At 48.0% G+C, this 16,066-nt stretch overlaps 1 protein-coding gene across 2 annotated transcripts in view; it reads left to right on the top strand.

The window, feature by feature from the left end:
* Positions 1 to 16,066, top strand: part of IGSF3 (immunoglobulin superfamily member 3) — a 101,353-nt gene that overhangs the window by 16,131 nt on the left and 69,156 nt on the right. For both annotated transcript variants that reach the window (XM_068425178.1, XM_068425179.1), the window contains exon 2: positions 12,211 to 12,588. In XM_068425178.1, the coding sequence (XP_068281279.1) occupies positions 12,213 to 12,588 (376 nt within the window). In that variant the 5' untranslated portion in view covers positions 12,211 to 12,212. The remainder of the gene's footprint in view (positions 1 to 12,210; positions 12,589 to 16,066) is intronic.

The following is a 16,066-nucleotide window of genomic DNA, read 5'->3' on the forward strand; positions in this document are numbered from 1 at the left end:
CTTCATTAAGTCCCTTGCTCTTAGGGCTGTCTGCTAAAAACTGTGGCTTGGAGCCCTTTTATTTTCTTCCATGTGCTTGGGAGTAGCTTACAGCAAGCACCTGCAGCACTGTTTCACCTGATCCTTTGCCACAAGGCCTGTTAAGAGACCTGCCATCAGGGTCTCCCAGTGGAGAGAGACCACGGCACTCCCCCACACACTGCCTCGCCCTCTCCTGCTCCCCGGCCTCTCTTGACCCATCTGCTGCCTGTCTGAAAGTGCTGTTTCACAGTACAGCTGAACTGGTGGAATATCCCAGCTGCTAACGAACAGGATTGTTTGTCCCTGTCCCCGACCCCTAAAGAAAAAAGTGTTCTTGCTGTCTTAATGGAAACAAATAACTCTTTCCTTGGGTCATTCTTCTTTCAGCTCACTATGGGGATCAAGCATGGGGAGAGGACTGTGTATGTTGCTAGGAATAAAGCGAGTGAGAAAGCAAGATTGCTTTATTTCCATGGCAGCTGGTACCTAGATCAGCTTAACTGCATTGTGAAACCGCTTTTCTAAACTGAATTTCCTGGGATGAGCATGTTTCTGCTGCTGTTTCTCTGTAGGGGAGTTGGCACAGTGAGGCTGCTCTGAGTAGGTGCTTGGTGCTGAGTGAAGGTAAATAAGAGCCTAAAGCAGTGGCAATGCAATCCTGTTGGAGTGTGCTTCACAGAATGGTTGAGGTTAGCAGGGATTTCTGGAGGTCATCTGGTCCAAGCTCCCTGCTCAAGCAGGACCACCTACAGCAGGTTACCCAGGATCATGTCCAGACAGCTTTTGAATATCTCCAGGGATGGAAGCTTTACAACCTCCCTGGGCAACCCATGCCAGTGCTCAGTCACCCCTCACAGTTTTTTAGAAAACAAATTTTAAAAAAACAAGTGTTTTCTTGTGCGTTCCAGCTGCCCAGTCCCCCTTGGTGCATGGGGTTGTTCCTCCCCAGGGAGGAGAATCGCATCTGCTTCTCCTTACTACTTTGTTGGTAGTAGTATTGTGTTATGAATGTGCATAGAGGGAATGATTGTACATTTCTCCCAGGCTGGAAGCAATAGTAACATAAATGTTTCGCATATCTCTCTTGTTTTTTTTCTTTCCAAATACCAGAAAGCACCTATCCTCCAATTTGAAATGGGAGCCTTGGTAATTTGGTGACAACTGCTTATAGTTTCTGTAGCATGTTGAACTAATAAATTACAGTGTAAGGAGCTGAAGAGTTCTGACATCTTCATTAGCAAAAAGAGGCGGCAGGTAGCTGAAGAATCTCCACGGATCTGTCTTTCTTTCAGGGATGATGTCTAACTGAATCGCAGAGGTTTTGAGAGGCAGCATCTTGCTGGTGCTTAGAGAACAGAGAAGAAACCAGAAGAAGTTGGGGAGGGAATGGAAACTGTCTGCTGTTGTGCGGCCATGCTTTGTATTTTTGTCATCTTTTATGGTAGGGTGGGAAAATTGTTTTAGAGAAATGCATGCTTTTAGCCAATATACTTGACTTTGGGGATAACTTAATTTGTTGTTTACCTGAAAGCTCTTTCTGCTGAAGAAGATGTACAAGGTGGCACCTTTGCCTTGCAAATTGGATCTTCTCTCATGCTAATGGCCATGGCTGAGGGGCACAAATGTTTCTTCAGCATGCCAGAAGGTAGCAGGAGAGATTGCTTGTGGCTGCATTCATTTCTGGATATTACACTGAATAACTTTTTGCAGTGGGACTTCTACAGAACTGTGTGCTTGAAAAGAGGCGGGGAGCAGATGCAAACCTGTGCCTAAGGATAGAGCTGGTGTGTTGGAGGAACGGTGTGCCTTGGGAAGGGAGGGTGTGCAGCAGTGCGGTTTGTCATCAGCTCTTCAAACCTGCCCGTATCGAACAGGTTATTGTTAAGTCTCTCTTCTTACAAGGCGAATGATTCGGGGTTGAGCGATTCATAAATGGCTAATTGAGGGAGCCGATTTGGAGTTTGGAAAGCAGATGCTTAGGCCCTAGCCCAGAAGAACAAGCATGCAAGTAAAGGTCCTAGAGAAAGTCAGGGTGCTGAACTCCTAAATGTCATCCTCACCAAAGTAACAGAAAACCTAGAGTCACTCAGAGCAAGGGTAGGGGAAGGGAGCCAAATAAGCCACTTCCATGAACAGAGCAAGAAGCTTTGCTTTTCTTCAGGAAAAGCAAATTTGAGGGAAGGTAAGGAACCAAGCTCTGAGTGGATCAGAAGTATTTTGAGACACTTCTTCATGAAAGAGAGGGAATTCCTTTAATGAAAGACCAGCTAGTAAATGCTATTTCCTTTTGGCAAGGATGAATGTGAAGGTGAGATTTGGGACTCCACACTCTTCTCTCCTGGGAGAGTATTTTAAGCATCTGGAATGTTATCAGGTGAATTACAGCAACACTAGGGGCATTCAGTTGTTTAATATTGGGAGGAATTGCAGAGCATGCAGGAAAATGAAAAAAGAAGTGACATTAAAACATTATTGACTGTGAAACAAAATGAAGTTTCTTATTGTCTGAGAGTGAGTGATCGTGCAGGGAATAATGTCTGACAATTCTAAGAGTGACCCTCGCTGTTGAACATGTAGGACCTGAAGACTAAAGAATGGTAATAAAAAGAAATACAGAGGCTGCAGGGCATAATGAACTATGTCAGAAATTTCCTGCCTAGCTTTGTCACTCGAACAATTTCACTTCCCTCCCTCCTCCTGATAGGTTGGGAACACATACCAGCTAAGAGTTCAGCAATCTGAAATGCGTGTTGACGCTTCATAGCTTTGGTACTAGCACGACAGTGCTGAATCTTTTAGAGGTCTGGGAGCAGTACTAGAGACGCCAGGGTAAATGGTGTGTCCTTACATGTATTTTAAGAGCTAAAAGAACAGAAGGGAAAACACACATAGGAATCTTGGGAGACTTCACTTTTTGTGTAGGTCTACACTAAATCTGGCAGTGAGTACCTGTGGTTATAGCTTCAAAGCTTAGGCTGGGAAGGCAGTAATGAAGCCATCACTGCTTTTCATTGGAAAATATAAAAGTAGGCATTGCCTTGGGCATTCCAACAGGCCAGTGTAAATGCTGCTGTGTATCGTAGCACTTAACCAGACCTGGAACCAGCAGTAGTGGTAGAAGTCAGTAGGACATACGTTCAGTGGGCTGTAGGAAAGAAGCTCCTGAGGATAAGACACAAGGAGCAGTGCAAGTTGGAAGCAGTGCGTCGGCAAACCAGTGCTTCCTGCCTGCATATTCCAGTATAAGTGTAATCTGCCAGGGAGCTTCTGCTTGCGTGTTTTTCCCATAATGATAAGGGGAACAATGGTGTGATACATGAAGAACATGCTGATCTGAGAGTTGGGAAAGGGCTGGGATGGTTCTGTTCTGACCTTGGAGGAAGAGAAATAGTTGATTAAATAGATTCATGGGACGGGCTCTACCTTAAGTACAGAAAAGAGCCTATAGTGCTACTGGAGCTCTCTGCCGTTCTGTGGGGTTAGTCAAAACTGGTATCTCCTTTGGGGAATACAAGGATTGCAGATTGTAAGGGACTCTTTCTCAACACCTTTGCGGGAAAATAGTCAAACTATAATAAGCAGTAGGTGTGTTGCACAAAGATATTTGAGCCCCCAACAGTCGTTCACCATTATGAATCTGAAGCAGCAGGACAGTCAGCTCAGTCTTTCCCTCGTACATCAGCACGTTGTTATTCACTTTTTACATGAGGTAGACCTTGATCCACCAGCCTTGAAGCCCGTATGAAGTAAAGGAGGCTGAGCATCACGAGCTGCTGAGCTCAGGGACCTGTGTGCAGAACGGCTGCCCTGCCATCCTTCTCCTTTTGTTAATATGGGGTATCATTCTTTTCTCTGACCCTAAATGTGGCTGGCTGACTTCTGGACACTTGGCTCTGTGACTTTTCAAAGTAAACCTATACTAGATTGAAGAGTAGTTTCAGAATTTAGTGCAGCCAAGTAACTTTAAATCTACTTTCTGATGGGATGATTGAGAATGGTAGAACTGTAAGAGCAGGAAGATCTTGTGTCGTGCATCCCGCAGGGCAGGTTCATCTCCACCTATGATATTCCTGAAGATGAATGTCTGTCAGGGGGAACTGTAGTGTGAGACATTTCAGTCTCACAAGGCAGTCTTTCTGGTGCCTCACTTTCCTTGCTGCTGAAAAGTTAAAAATATGCCTAGCCCTCGTGTCCAACCTCAATCTCTGCTGTTCAAGTCCAATCCTATTGTTCATTGTCTTCCCAGTGTCCAACGTAGGTAGTGAATTATTCCTTCCTCCTTCCAGCATTTTTAAAAGTTTAAAGGTTGTAGTAACAGATGATCCGTGGCTCAAGAATATGCTATTCTAAGGCAGAGCTAAAACTAGCGTATTTTAACATGCCTAATTGTAGATACAGAGAAAGAGCAGTCAGAGGAATGTGACATCCATATAGTATGAGGTTTGCTTAAAAAAAAGAAAAAAAATCACAAGGGCAGATTACATTTAACACTGTGCAGCTGTAGAATACCAATGCTGTACTGGGGAAAGTAAGGAAGTCATCTGTCAATATAAGGACCAGATCTGAGAAGAACCAAAGGATGAAAAACGGCTCTGATCTTGGCGAGGGGGTTGGATGTCTGACTGGATGCATAATTATAACAGAGGTACAAGACCTCTTTTGCAGTCAGAACTTGGGAAGCCAGTCACGGGCCAGAACAATCTATGATGATTAAAAGAAATGTCACCTCTTTCATATTTATTGAAAACATTTTTCTTAAAAGACAGTAAACATCTGCTGTGGAAGTGAGCGGCTATGAGACGGAGCAGCTAGCAGAGATGAGTGAAAGCAGTTGTGTTGGAAGAACAAAGAGCTTCATTGGCGGCTCCTGTCTCGTTTGCCCGTGCTTTGATATTTCCCCACTGATTGTGATATTTCCATACCAATTATTGTATAAATTGTTCCTGGCTGACCTCTCTACTTAGCCATCCTTAGTTGGCTCAGCAGTGGGAGGAATTTGAATGAGGAATAAATAGCTTTTTGAGTCCATTCGGGAGAGATGGTCCATGTGCTGGGAGTGGTGGGATGGTGGCAGGAGTGGGGGAGGAGGACAGGGGATCAGGCACCCTTGGTAGCACGATTTAAACATCAAAGCAAAAGGGTGGAGTTATTCTGCAGGTGGCTCCAGCCAGCCTTTCAGTACAGTGAACTCTCTTGGCATGACAAAAAAATACATGAAGCAAAATACTGTATTTTCCCAGAATGAGGCTTTACAGTAATAAGGGGAGGTTACCACATGTTTTCTTCTGATAGCATTGTGTTTTTTCCATCTGGCAGCAGGTTGCAGTGTACAGAGATTGTCCCTGCTGTGACTCGCTTATGCAAAAATTAAGCTCGAGCCTAATTAAATAAAAATTAGGGAGTCACAAATAAAGTGCACGTTAACAGGAGGCTTCACAGAATAGCAGGTGCGTGTTGCTGGAAGATTGTCTCTGGCTTGGTGTTGCCTGTTGGGGCAGGGTCTCCCATAGAGATTACATTAGTCTCCAGCTGATGAAAAATAAGATGGCTGCTTGGGGAAGTGTTCTCAGTGGCCAGACAACGGTGAGCTTGGAAGAGCTTTCTTGAAACGAAACATGGTTTTGTGGGTATCAGTCCCTGCTTTTTCTCTGGACTCCACAGCAGGGCTAAGTAGAGGGTTGGTCTTGGCAAGAGCCGTCTGTGTCCTCCCTGGAGGACAGAAGGGAGAGAGGAAGGGCGGTCCCCTGGGAAGCATCACGCCTAAGGGAGACTGAAAAAATAATCTGAATTAGGAGGGAAGGTGAACTTGGAGGATGCTAACTGTCCCTGAGCAACTTGCTGGAAGCAAAGGCCTGTGCAGGGCATGATGCTCCTGTTTTGGGGCAGAGGAATGGAAAGGCTGAGGAGGAGTGAGTTGCAGGGGAGTGCTCCTTGCTGGGCTACAACGAACCACGTGTGCCCCGTGGCTTTGTGAAAGCGACCAGTGCTACAACTGCTGCAGCTCAGAGCTGCTTCTGCCTGCCCGCTGTTCCCTGTGGCCTGCTGCCCGTGGGCTGCAGGCTGTGGCACGGCCCCACAGTGCTGCCTTCCCTGTTTGTGGTGGGCTATGAGTGTATGGGAGGCGGGAGGCGAGCAACTAATTAACAACACTGCTAATAAAGTAACAGCGCTCTTGGACTGGATGGAAACTGTTTCCTTGCTGTGGGCACGCATCCTTTCCTCGCCCGGCGGTCGGAGCAGCGTGCAGGTATGCCTGCTGCCTCCCGTGGCGTTGGGCCAGGGCTGAAGGCGCCAAGTACAGCCGGAGGAAGAGTCTGCTGGCACTTGCCTCGTCTCAAAACACACCGTGCCATGCGTTGGAGAGCAAGGGCCGGCCGGGTGGCGAGCCTGGGCTCCCGCATTGCTCTCGCCTGAGCGAGCCTCGGGCCTGCGGGAGGGCAGCAGTTGCCACGGCCTGTGATGCACTTGGTGCTCGCACCTGCTCTTGGGCTGTGTGTGCCCGGAGCATCTCTCAAGCTAGGAAGTAGACGCTTTAGCATAACTGCTCTTTAGCACTTGTGTCTGAATTGTCTTCATTACGGGGTACTTTCTGCCAGGTCCTGTGGTCTACTGCAGATGCTAATTTATCATAGCCAAATAGGATTTATGCATGCTCCCCTTCCCTTCCCTGCACACAGGCACAGGCTCCCGCTTCAGTTCTGAGGGTGTTTTGGGGGGAACCAGTTCGGTTGGCCATGTTCAGAGCAGAGATAGCCACGCTTCCAGAGAAAAGCTGAAATGGTGCCTTTTTTAGCTGCTGTTGCAGTATAGCCAATGCATAGTCTGCAGACCAGATGTGACCTGTATGGCTGAAGAGTATAGCCTGCAATGACATAGGTTGTGAAGGGGCCTGAGGACAGCTGTACCAGTTCAGACTCAGGCTCCTCCATCTAGCTCAGCATCACATCTCAAAAATGCTGTAGGCAGACAGCTGTGAAATCCCAAACCTGATGTGATCTACCTGTTTGGTAGTCCTCTTTAAAGTACTTGTCCCACCCACATTTCAACCCATGTAAACTTTCCATATCCACAGCATCCTTCAGCAAGGACATCCCCAGGTCTGCTATGTGCAGCTGCAAGAACTGCCTCACTTGTTATAAAACTGGATCTGACCAGTTTTGGTTGATGGCCCTTGGTTTTTAAACTGGAAGAGATGGTAAATGGTCAATTCTTGACCGTCCTCTCGATGGCATACATATTTGTATAGACCCTTACCAGATCCTCTTAAAGTCATCTTTTTTTCCAAGCCAGAGTCCTCACCTGCTCCATTATTTCTTATGTAGAAGCCATTCCCTGGTGTTTATCATCATTGTTGCTCTTCTCTGACACTTTTTCAGGAGCACTTACAAATTGAACAAACAATAGCCACAACAAAAAAACCAAATGTGCGCTGTGTGTTTGCACAAGGGACGGGGAGAGGAGGATAGAGGGATCTCTTTGGAAGTGTTTTCTGTCTAATAATTGTAGTCAAAGGCACAAAGTAATTTTTAAAAGGAAATTTAGGATCAGCATTATCGGTTATTGACAAATACTGCTTTAGAGCTTCTAAGTGAAGGAAAATGCTGTAAAGCTGCAGGGGTAGAAAAATCCCGTCAAGGTATGTAATCTGTTTGATGTTCAGCACTGTCAGTCCTACGCTTCTGGAAGATATGGAAAATATAAAGACTTTTCTTTTAATTGCTCTCTAATGATTAGAGAGTCAGGATAATACTCCTTCTAAGAGCTCAAGTTTCTCTTTTAGATTAAACGTCTACTGGCAGTGATTATTGATATCTAAGGTACCTTGATGCAACTTGCTGTGGTGTCTTTGGGTGTGGTGCAGGCATAACCCGCACTCTTAGAGATGGGGAGAGTGTTTGTGCAAGAGGTTCTTGGTTGTTCCGTCCCTAATTTTTATTCATTCTTTTGGTGTGTCAATGCTGTGGCAGAGTTTCTGTGTGCACAGCTGTCCTTTGTTTCATTATACTCGCCTATCCCTTGCGATAAGCCTTGAATCAATGTTCTCAGATGCTATTTTGTATGCCTGTTCTTCTGAAAGGGACCTGAAGGTCCCCTCCCTTCCCAAAGAGTAAGCGTTCGGCACTTTATGAAATGAGGCATCTTCAAAGTATTTCAAATCAGGCACCTGAAATGACCAGTCATGTCTGGAAAACCTGAGCTCTGAGCTCTGCATGTCTCCCCGTGGAAAGGTCAGATCTTGCCATAGTCAGCTGACGTTGCTGGGAGGGTGCAGGTTTTGCAGAGACAAAGTGAGCTCAGAAGCTGAGCTACAGCGCTTCTGGGTCAGATGCCTGGCTGTCAGGGATGCCTAGTGCTCCTTTCTTGCCCGTAGATTGAATGGAGAGGCATTGAAGTCCTGGCTGTAATACAAGGGAGACACGAATGGCCAGGTGACTTGGACATTGCATTTCTCCCTTGCCTTTCACCTGCCTTTCAGAGCTGCTTTGCATGACATTGGCCGTGGCCCTGGAGCTTGCTGGCCAGGCTGGTGTAGGGGAGGTGCAGGGACCAGGCATCTGCTGGTGCCTGGGTCCTGCATGGTCCCCTTGCTGCATGACCTCGAGTCTGATCGGCTGGCTGCAACATCCCCTCTTGCCGCTGCCTCCTTCTCTTTCCTCCACGCACCTCCTGTATCCCAAACAGGGCCTGGGAGATGGATAAGCCAGCAGAAATGTTGAGAGCTGCCTGGCTGTTTTGCTTGCTCTTAGCTCAAAATGCTCAAAATACCCTACAATAGCCCTCATCTGTAGGGTATAAGGATCAGGGAGTGCTTCCTCCTTATCGCAAGGGATTTACTGCCTTCTGGGGGAAAAAACAGATGCACAAACCTATCATTTCTTATTAATTTTAAAGTAGCTCTTGGCTCTCTACCTCCTCGATATCAGCCCTTGCATTGTCAGTAAATTATATTGGGTTTGCAATTAAAAGCCAGCTGTGCCAGTGAAGTACCAGCCAAATGCCACCATAACTGTCTCCTGGGCGTCCTAGGGGAGGTGTGGAGCACACAGCTCCTCCTCCAGTGAGCTCTTCTCTCACTTCGAGAGGGAAAGATAAGAGTTTAAAATGGGATCTCAGGCACATTATTTTTGTTAATTAGAACACTTGCTCGCTAAGAAATGCAGTTCTTTTCTTGGTACTGCGTGTTCGTGGATGCAGCAATTCCCAGAGCTTGAAAACTGCCAAACACCGTTCCCTGTGCAGAAAGTTAACCATTTGAGGAGACAACTTGTAGTGGTGGATGTCTGTTTTAGGCTATATGTTTTTCTCCTTCCCTTTCTCAATTTAAATTATTTATTGGAGAAGTATCTCTGCTTCTGCTGTGTGGGGTTTTTTAAGTGTTGAAAAGCATTTGTTGCTATCTGTGTTGGAGCAGTGGTTTGTGGCCAGGCAGGGGGAAGAGCACTGCAGATGTGCCATTCCCTGCCCCTCTGGAGATCCGCCCCGTTCAACCAACTTCTCAGTCTTTGTGTCTCACACCTCAGAGGCTGAACAGCAACGTGCTGCAAGTTGTAGCAAAATGCTTACTGTTCTGTCTTCCTTCCACACTGGAGCTAGGCAGGGCTTTTCCTGCACTGGCTTCTCCTGTCCTTCAGGAGCTTGGGCTCCTGGAGCCAGAAGAGGAAGCAGGGGGCTCTTCGGCTGTTACCTCTCTTGCTTTTGTCTGGATCAGGAAGGTGCAGCAATAGAGTGCAAGAGGGAGTAGGAGAGGAGGAACGTAGAAAGTGGGTCTCTTCCAAACCTGGAGTAAGGCTCCAGGTTGTAGGGTTACATGCAAGGTCCCAAAAACCAATGGCATGGGAAGAAGGAAGCCCACGTTAGTGCTGGCCATGAGGGCGGTGGGATTTGACATCTACCAAAAGGCTGTGCACATCAGGGTGCAGAGATCTGCACTGTGGGTCCCCGAGGTCATGATCTTGCCAGCGAGCATTGGAAGGGCTAATCCATGTCTCTGATAAAATGTTTTTCAACTGGATTGTTGGAAAACTCTTTAAAGAATTCCTATGTAAAAAAAAATAGCACTGCATTAAAAGCCTGCAAAACAAGGTCATGCACTCAGCTGAGAAACACCTGAATGCGTGTTGTGTGTGCAACTTTTAATTCCTACTGCTGCACGTTTGCCTTGTGGCGCAATTTTAATTGTATCATTGCATGCAGGGTATCTGTCTGCTGTAGCAAGGCTACATGTGCATCCAAAAATTGTATTATGGGCTGTCTTTAGGCGTGCAATAAAGATCTTAACCCTTCCTGCTGTTGTAAAACCAGTTCACTTCAAAGGCTGTAGTATTTGCTTTGGCCTTTGGCCTTTACGGGGTGAGAGAAGAGGCTGTCTGCACCTTAGATGTGTTGGTTGTCTCTAGCGGTATCTTTCCTCAGGATGAAGAGATTGGTACAGCAAACAGTGGGGGAGTGTTTGCCTCTGTTGTTCCTCTCCATATTTATTTTGAACATGTTAGCTTTCCCCATCCTCCCCTTAAATCACATTATTTCATAAAGAGTAAAAAGAAACATAATTTGGAGCAGCAGCGAGCGGAGCCCAAGTTAATAGTTTGAATTGCACTCCATCTGTTCAGCTGCATGGCCTGATGGATGTGCTCAACCCATTTTTCACAATTTGTTTTAAGCTGGTAAGAACCATCTCTCCTGGCTCTGGTCCAGGCTGGCTCTGGAAAAAAACTTCATTTCTGACATCCGTGTCCAGAGGGTGGGATCGAGTCAGTAATCCCCAGATGCCAGGCTGCCTCTTCCACCTGCAAGTTGCTAGTTTTTGAAAGGTTAAAGTCTTCTCTGGACTTGAACGTTGTTGGCGAAAATTAGAGGCGGTGGGAGCGAAACCCAAACGTGCACGCACGCACAGAGGATGAAATTTGCAAACGTGATTATGCAGGACCTGCTTTAAATCAGCTTATTGCTGGTTTATGATGGCAAGCAAGCAGTCCCAGAAGCCAGGGTGGTTGGCCTCGCCATGTGCGCATGCTGCTGGTAACTCAATAACCGATGAACACCCACCGTGGTCTCCAGACCTCGAGCCTTTGATGTAGCAACAAACAAGATAGATTGCTGTAATTTATCTGGCCCCTGGAGGGCTGTGCTGGTAATGTGCCATGAGCCCAAGGGCCAGCCGTCCATAATCTGTGTAAAAATACAGCAGATCGCAGTCGCCGTGCTGCGGGGTTGTCTTTGTTCTGTGCCGCACGAGTTTGCGTGTGTACAGCGCACGGTACTGGGGCTTGATTTCCAGCAGCCAGGGGCAGTAAGTCTTCGTGTAATATGCCCACTCCCTCCATTACCTTTAATTGTTTTTGTTATGTACTTAATATACTCCTTTCAAATAGACTTGGAAAGGCAGTGCTGGAAACGTGGTATTTCCCCGTATGCCTCTACAAGCCTAATGGAGAGACTGGAGAAGGTGTGCTGGGTTTGGGGGGGAAAAAGAATGGGATTTTGTACCAGGTGAAGCCTCCAGCCTGGAAACCCAAGGAGGGAGCGTAGCCTCCTGTCTCTCGCTCCCCATGGGAGACGGTCTCGGTTGGCTGTGCCAGGAGAAGAGGGAGTCACTGCTGAACCAAGGAGCCCCACCAGTGGCACTGGGGTGCTGCAGAGCAGCCATGTGCCAGCTCCTAGTGCCCTCTGGCAGCAACCTGTGCCTGGGATCCCTGACTGGTGGGGTTGGAAAGTAAGAGTAGTACTGAAAACAAAGCCCTGTCAGCTTGAGTTTGTGGTTTGTTGCCATGTGGCGCAGTACCTTTTTGTGCCTGGATTCTTATCGCTGCCAAAGAAAGGGTTTACGTTATCTCAGCACCACTTTTTTCCATGGAATGTTTTATAAAACACTTCCCTTGAGTCAGCAAGAAAGCTGCAACGCAGCAGGGAGGTGCTGGGGAGTCGCTGGATGTGTTTAAGAAAAGCCTGGACATGGCACTTAGTGCCATGGTCTAGTTGACATGGTGGTGTCAGGGCAACGGTTGGACTCGATGATCCCAGAGGTCTCTTCCAACCTGGTTGATTCTGTGATTCTGTGCCAGTTTTAAAATGGGGCGTGAGGGCTTGCCTTGCTTAGCGCAGCCGTGGAAGGGGTAGGACTGGTACGTCCTGGGGGAGGTGTGGGGGCTGCCTGCTGAGAAGTAATGCTGGGCTCCTCTCCTCCCGCAGGCATGGCCTTGGCCCAGCGGCAAGTGGCGGTGCAGGAAGGGCCCCTCTACCGCACCGAGGGGTCCCACGTCACGCTGTGGTGCAAGGTGAGCGGCTACCAGGGCCCGGCGGAGCAGAACTTCCAGTGGTCCATCTACCTGCCCTCGGCCCCCGAGCGGGAGGTGCAGATCGTCAGCACCGTCGACCCCTCCTTCCCCTACGCCATCTACACCCAGCGGGTGCGCAGCCGGGGGATCTACGTGGAGCGGGTGCAGGGGGACGCCGTCCTGCTGCACATCACCGAGCTGCAGGACCGGGACGCCGGGGAGTACGAGTGCCACACGCCCAACACCGACGAGAGGTACTTCGGGAGTTACAGCGCCAAGATGAACCTCGTGGGTAAGCTGTCCTGCGAACGGCGTGGCTGGGGCAATGCGGCGTCTCCCAGCCGGTGTGTGGCACAAACCCATGAACCCCCGTGTGCAATGTAGTCCAATAAGCTGTCAGAAAAAACACCAGTGGGGGAGAATATGGGCAGAGAGCAGGCAGCGTGGTGGTGTGAATTGCAGGAAATCACTGTATAGGCACGCAGGAGATATCAAGCTTTCTCTAGTAATAAGGCCCTTATAAAGAAGAGACACCAGGCAGCATAGCTGGGGAGAGGAACATTTGAAGCCGTGGCTGAAAGTGAGAGGGACGTGGAACTGATTTACTTAGGCAGAGAGAGAGAGGGGTAGGGAGGCTGCTCCAGATGGCACAAGCTGCAGCGGAGAGAGTTGTGTGCCAAAGGTGGTGAAATAGCGGAGCTGGGAAGAGAGGAGTGATGATGAGCGGCACATAAAGGGAACAGGAGAGGCTCTTGACAGAGGGCAGTGCTGAATGCGCCCTGAAGCCGGCACACCGATCAAATTGAGCTGTCTGTAGATGAACATGGGGGAGTTGGTTTGGGTGGGATTTTTTTTGTCTGAGTTAGAAAAAACGAAAACAGGTTCTTTAAAATCTGGAGTATTTCCATGGCACCTCTCTGACTAGCTGATTTGACCTTTTCAAGCCTCAACTTGCTTTCTGTATCTCAAAATGGGATTGGATTTGAAGTCTTTAACTCAGCTAACAGCAGTCAAATAGCTTCCATCAAACTGTTTGGCTGAAGAACTCCTAGAAGAGCTCCTCTGCAGCAGAGACACCCCTCTAGCAAGTGTAAGCCCACAGATAGCAGGCTTGCTTTCCGTATGAGACGTTCATGAGCCTGCAGGTCTCTGGTTTGGAAACCACTTTGGCATTATCCAGACGTGCTAGCCAGTCAGGGTGTTGCCAGTTCAGGCCATGTTGACACAGGAAACCCATTGTGAAAGGAGCCGAGGTGTGAATTTAAGTCACACAATAGCCCTCCGTTGGGTTGTGCTTCTTGCCTCCAGCTTGTGTGCACCTTGGCTCCTTCCCTTCAGAGGTGCCAGCCCAGACACTCTCCCAGCTGAAGGCCCGTGGCTTGGGGGCAAGCGCTTATTTAGGTGCCTCCTTTCCCATCTGATGTCCGGGAGCAGTCAGGAGGTGGACGCCTGAATACTCTTTTCTATTTTTTTTTGTAGTTCCATGATTTGCTTCGGGAGTCCAGGTTTGCGGTTTCCCCTTTAGTTTAAACAACACTGAGTCAGTGCTGCTGCTGTAAGGTCACCTCAGGGAGTGAAGCCCGTTGAAAACCAACACCCAGTGAAAAAAAGTGCCTGGGGGCAGGGTGGGGTTGTGGCAGTCAGAGTTTGCAGCTGGGTTGCTCTGCCAGGGAGCTGCACCCCGTAGTAAGTAGTAACCAGCCCGTGAGCTGGGGTCCCTCCGCTGCTCTCCCTGGGGGCTGGGGAGACAGTGCCCACCTGGTTTTAACCATAGCTCAGCAGCTGCTTAGGTGGCCAGCCAAGGGCTTGCTGAGCTCTATGCTTTTGCTCTGTCCTACTTTTGCCACAGGTACAAGGCACATAAGATTCGGGACTCCGTAGACACCCGTGAATAGTGCTTTGAGGACATTGACTTCAGGGCTTACGTGTGTCGAATGCTCAAAAAAATTGATCTAAAGTAACTTTTAGTGGATTAGTTAAATCACATTATTCCCCTTCATGGATGCTTGCGCTCAGAATTTGGGGCCCTAATTTGGTTTAGCTTAATTCATTTCTGAAAAGTCACTTCAGAAGTGACTTAGGGTCACTTGCGTTTTGAACGTGTGTATCTGCGTAGGTGTTTTCTGTGGTTTAACCAGCCTCTGACAGAAACTGAATTTTCCAGAGTGCCCCCTGCGATGACCTGTAGACAACAAGCCTTTATGGAGGGCTTCCCCTCTGGCTTCACTTCACATGAACTGGTGCTGACTTCAGCCCTGTCAGACCCTGAAGTCCTGCTGGGGAAATGGGCTTCTCTCTGCAGGGCTGGGCAGAGCACACACCCTTTTTTTTCCCTGTCATTTTAGCTCTCGGCTACAGGTCGTGGGTTTTCAGGCTGGCTTTGTTGCTTCAGACGATATGCAAGAAGAGGTACACGAGAGCTAAATGAGAGTTATTGTTCTCATTTTGTCAGAAACAGAACCAAACTTTTTTTTGTCTTTCATCCGGTTATGAATTTTTAATTGACTCATTAGATTGAGTGGCTCTTTTTTGGCAGCAGCAAAGCCTGGAGGGAGACAGGTTTGTTAGCATCTCTGTTCTCTCTGTTTACGTGTGAAATGGGTGGGTTTGGAGCAGTGTTGATTTTAGACTGGCTGCTGTGGGAGATTTGAGTTGTTGTGTCCTGTGGTTTGAGGGAAGAGGTGAAGGAAGAGTTTCTCCCTTTTTCACCTAGGCGATACAGTCCTAAGATGGGGGAGCTGGGAGTTTTGGGGGAGCTGGATGGGACAGTGGTGGTGCAGCACATGGGGCTGCTGTCTGCACCGGGACATCTCAACTTGCAGTGGAGCAGCTGGGATGCATCTTTGCTCCTGCCAGCTGAGCAGCATTGAGGACTAAGTGTCCAGGGCTCTTCAGCTGCTAAAAAAGTCTTGTCAGCTTCAAAGATGCGCTGGTTGGGCTTGAAAGTACACTTCTGTCCACTTCATGGACAGCAAGCATGGTTAGTTGTATCTCTCCCGTCTTTGGTGTCCCCACTCGAGGTTCCTTTTCATTCATGGAGATCTTGGCCAGGATATAGTACCACTCTGGGGACCTGATGGCTCTGATGGCCTGGAGTAAGAAGTGCTCCCCAGGCACTTTGTGGGACTCTTGTCTGAATTTAGCATGCAGTGCAAGTGCTAATCTCACTGAAGCTAGGAATGAGGCCAGTAATGTGGTTCAAGGGCCTTCTGCCACGGGGAAATGTCTGTCAAGGCTTAACCTTTTTCACCAGTCTTCAGTTGCTTCAAAAATAAGTCTTTCTGTATCTTGCTACTCCTCTTCTCATCTCCTCTTGAGCTATGTCATTCGGAAGTAGGAGTTATACCTGGGCTGTGAGATACTTTAGGAGGAAGAATTTAGGACATCTCAGACTGAGTTGCAGGTGCAACATCTCAGACTGAGTTGCTAAAAAAAAAAAAGGGTGCAGCTCTTCAGAATGTTGTGGAACCATGGCCTTGTGATTGATTTATAAGAAAGGATTAGGCCATGTACAAAGTCTTCAACTCCAGTGTTTGCCTTCAGAGTTCAGTTCCCTGAGGCAGACACGAAATTGCTGAGGCTAGTTCGTGCTCTTTTACTCAGAATGGGGGGAAAAGATTTTTAGAAGATTGCACGAATGGCCTCCCACTCATCTGACACCAGGCACATTGCCCAAGGTAGATGTTGAGGCCATATCTGCCATCAGAGGACAGAGAGGGACAAATCTGGAGAGCAACCCATCTTTGTTTAAATTAAATTCATCCTTCTCT

This window comes from Nyctibius grandis, chromosome 2 (assembly GCF_013368605.1).
Source record: "Nyctibius grandis isolate bNycGra1 chromosome 2, bNycGra1.pri, whole genome shotgun sequence".
In the NCBI taxonomy this organism is placed as follows: Eukaryota; Metazoa; Chordata; class Aves; order Nyctibiiformes; family Nyctibiidae; genus Nyctibius; species Nyctibius grandis.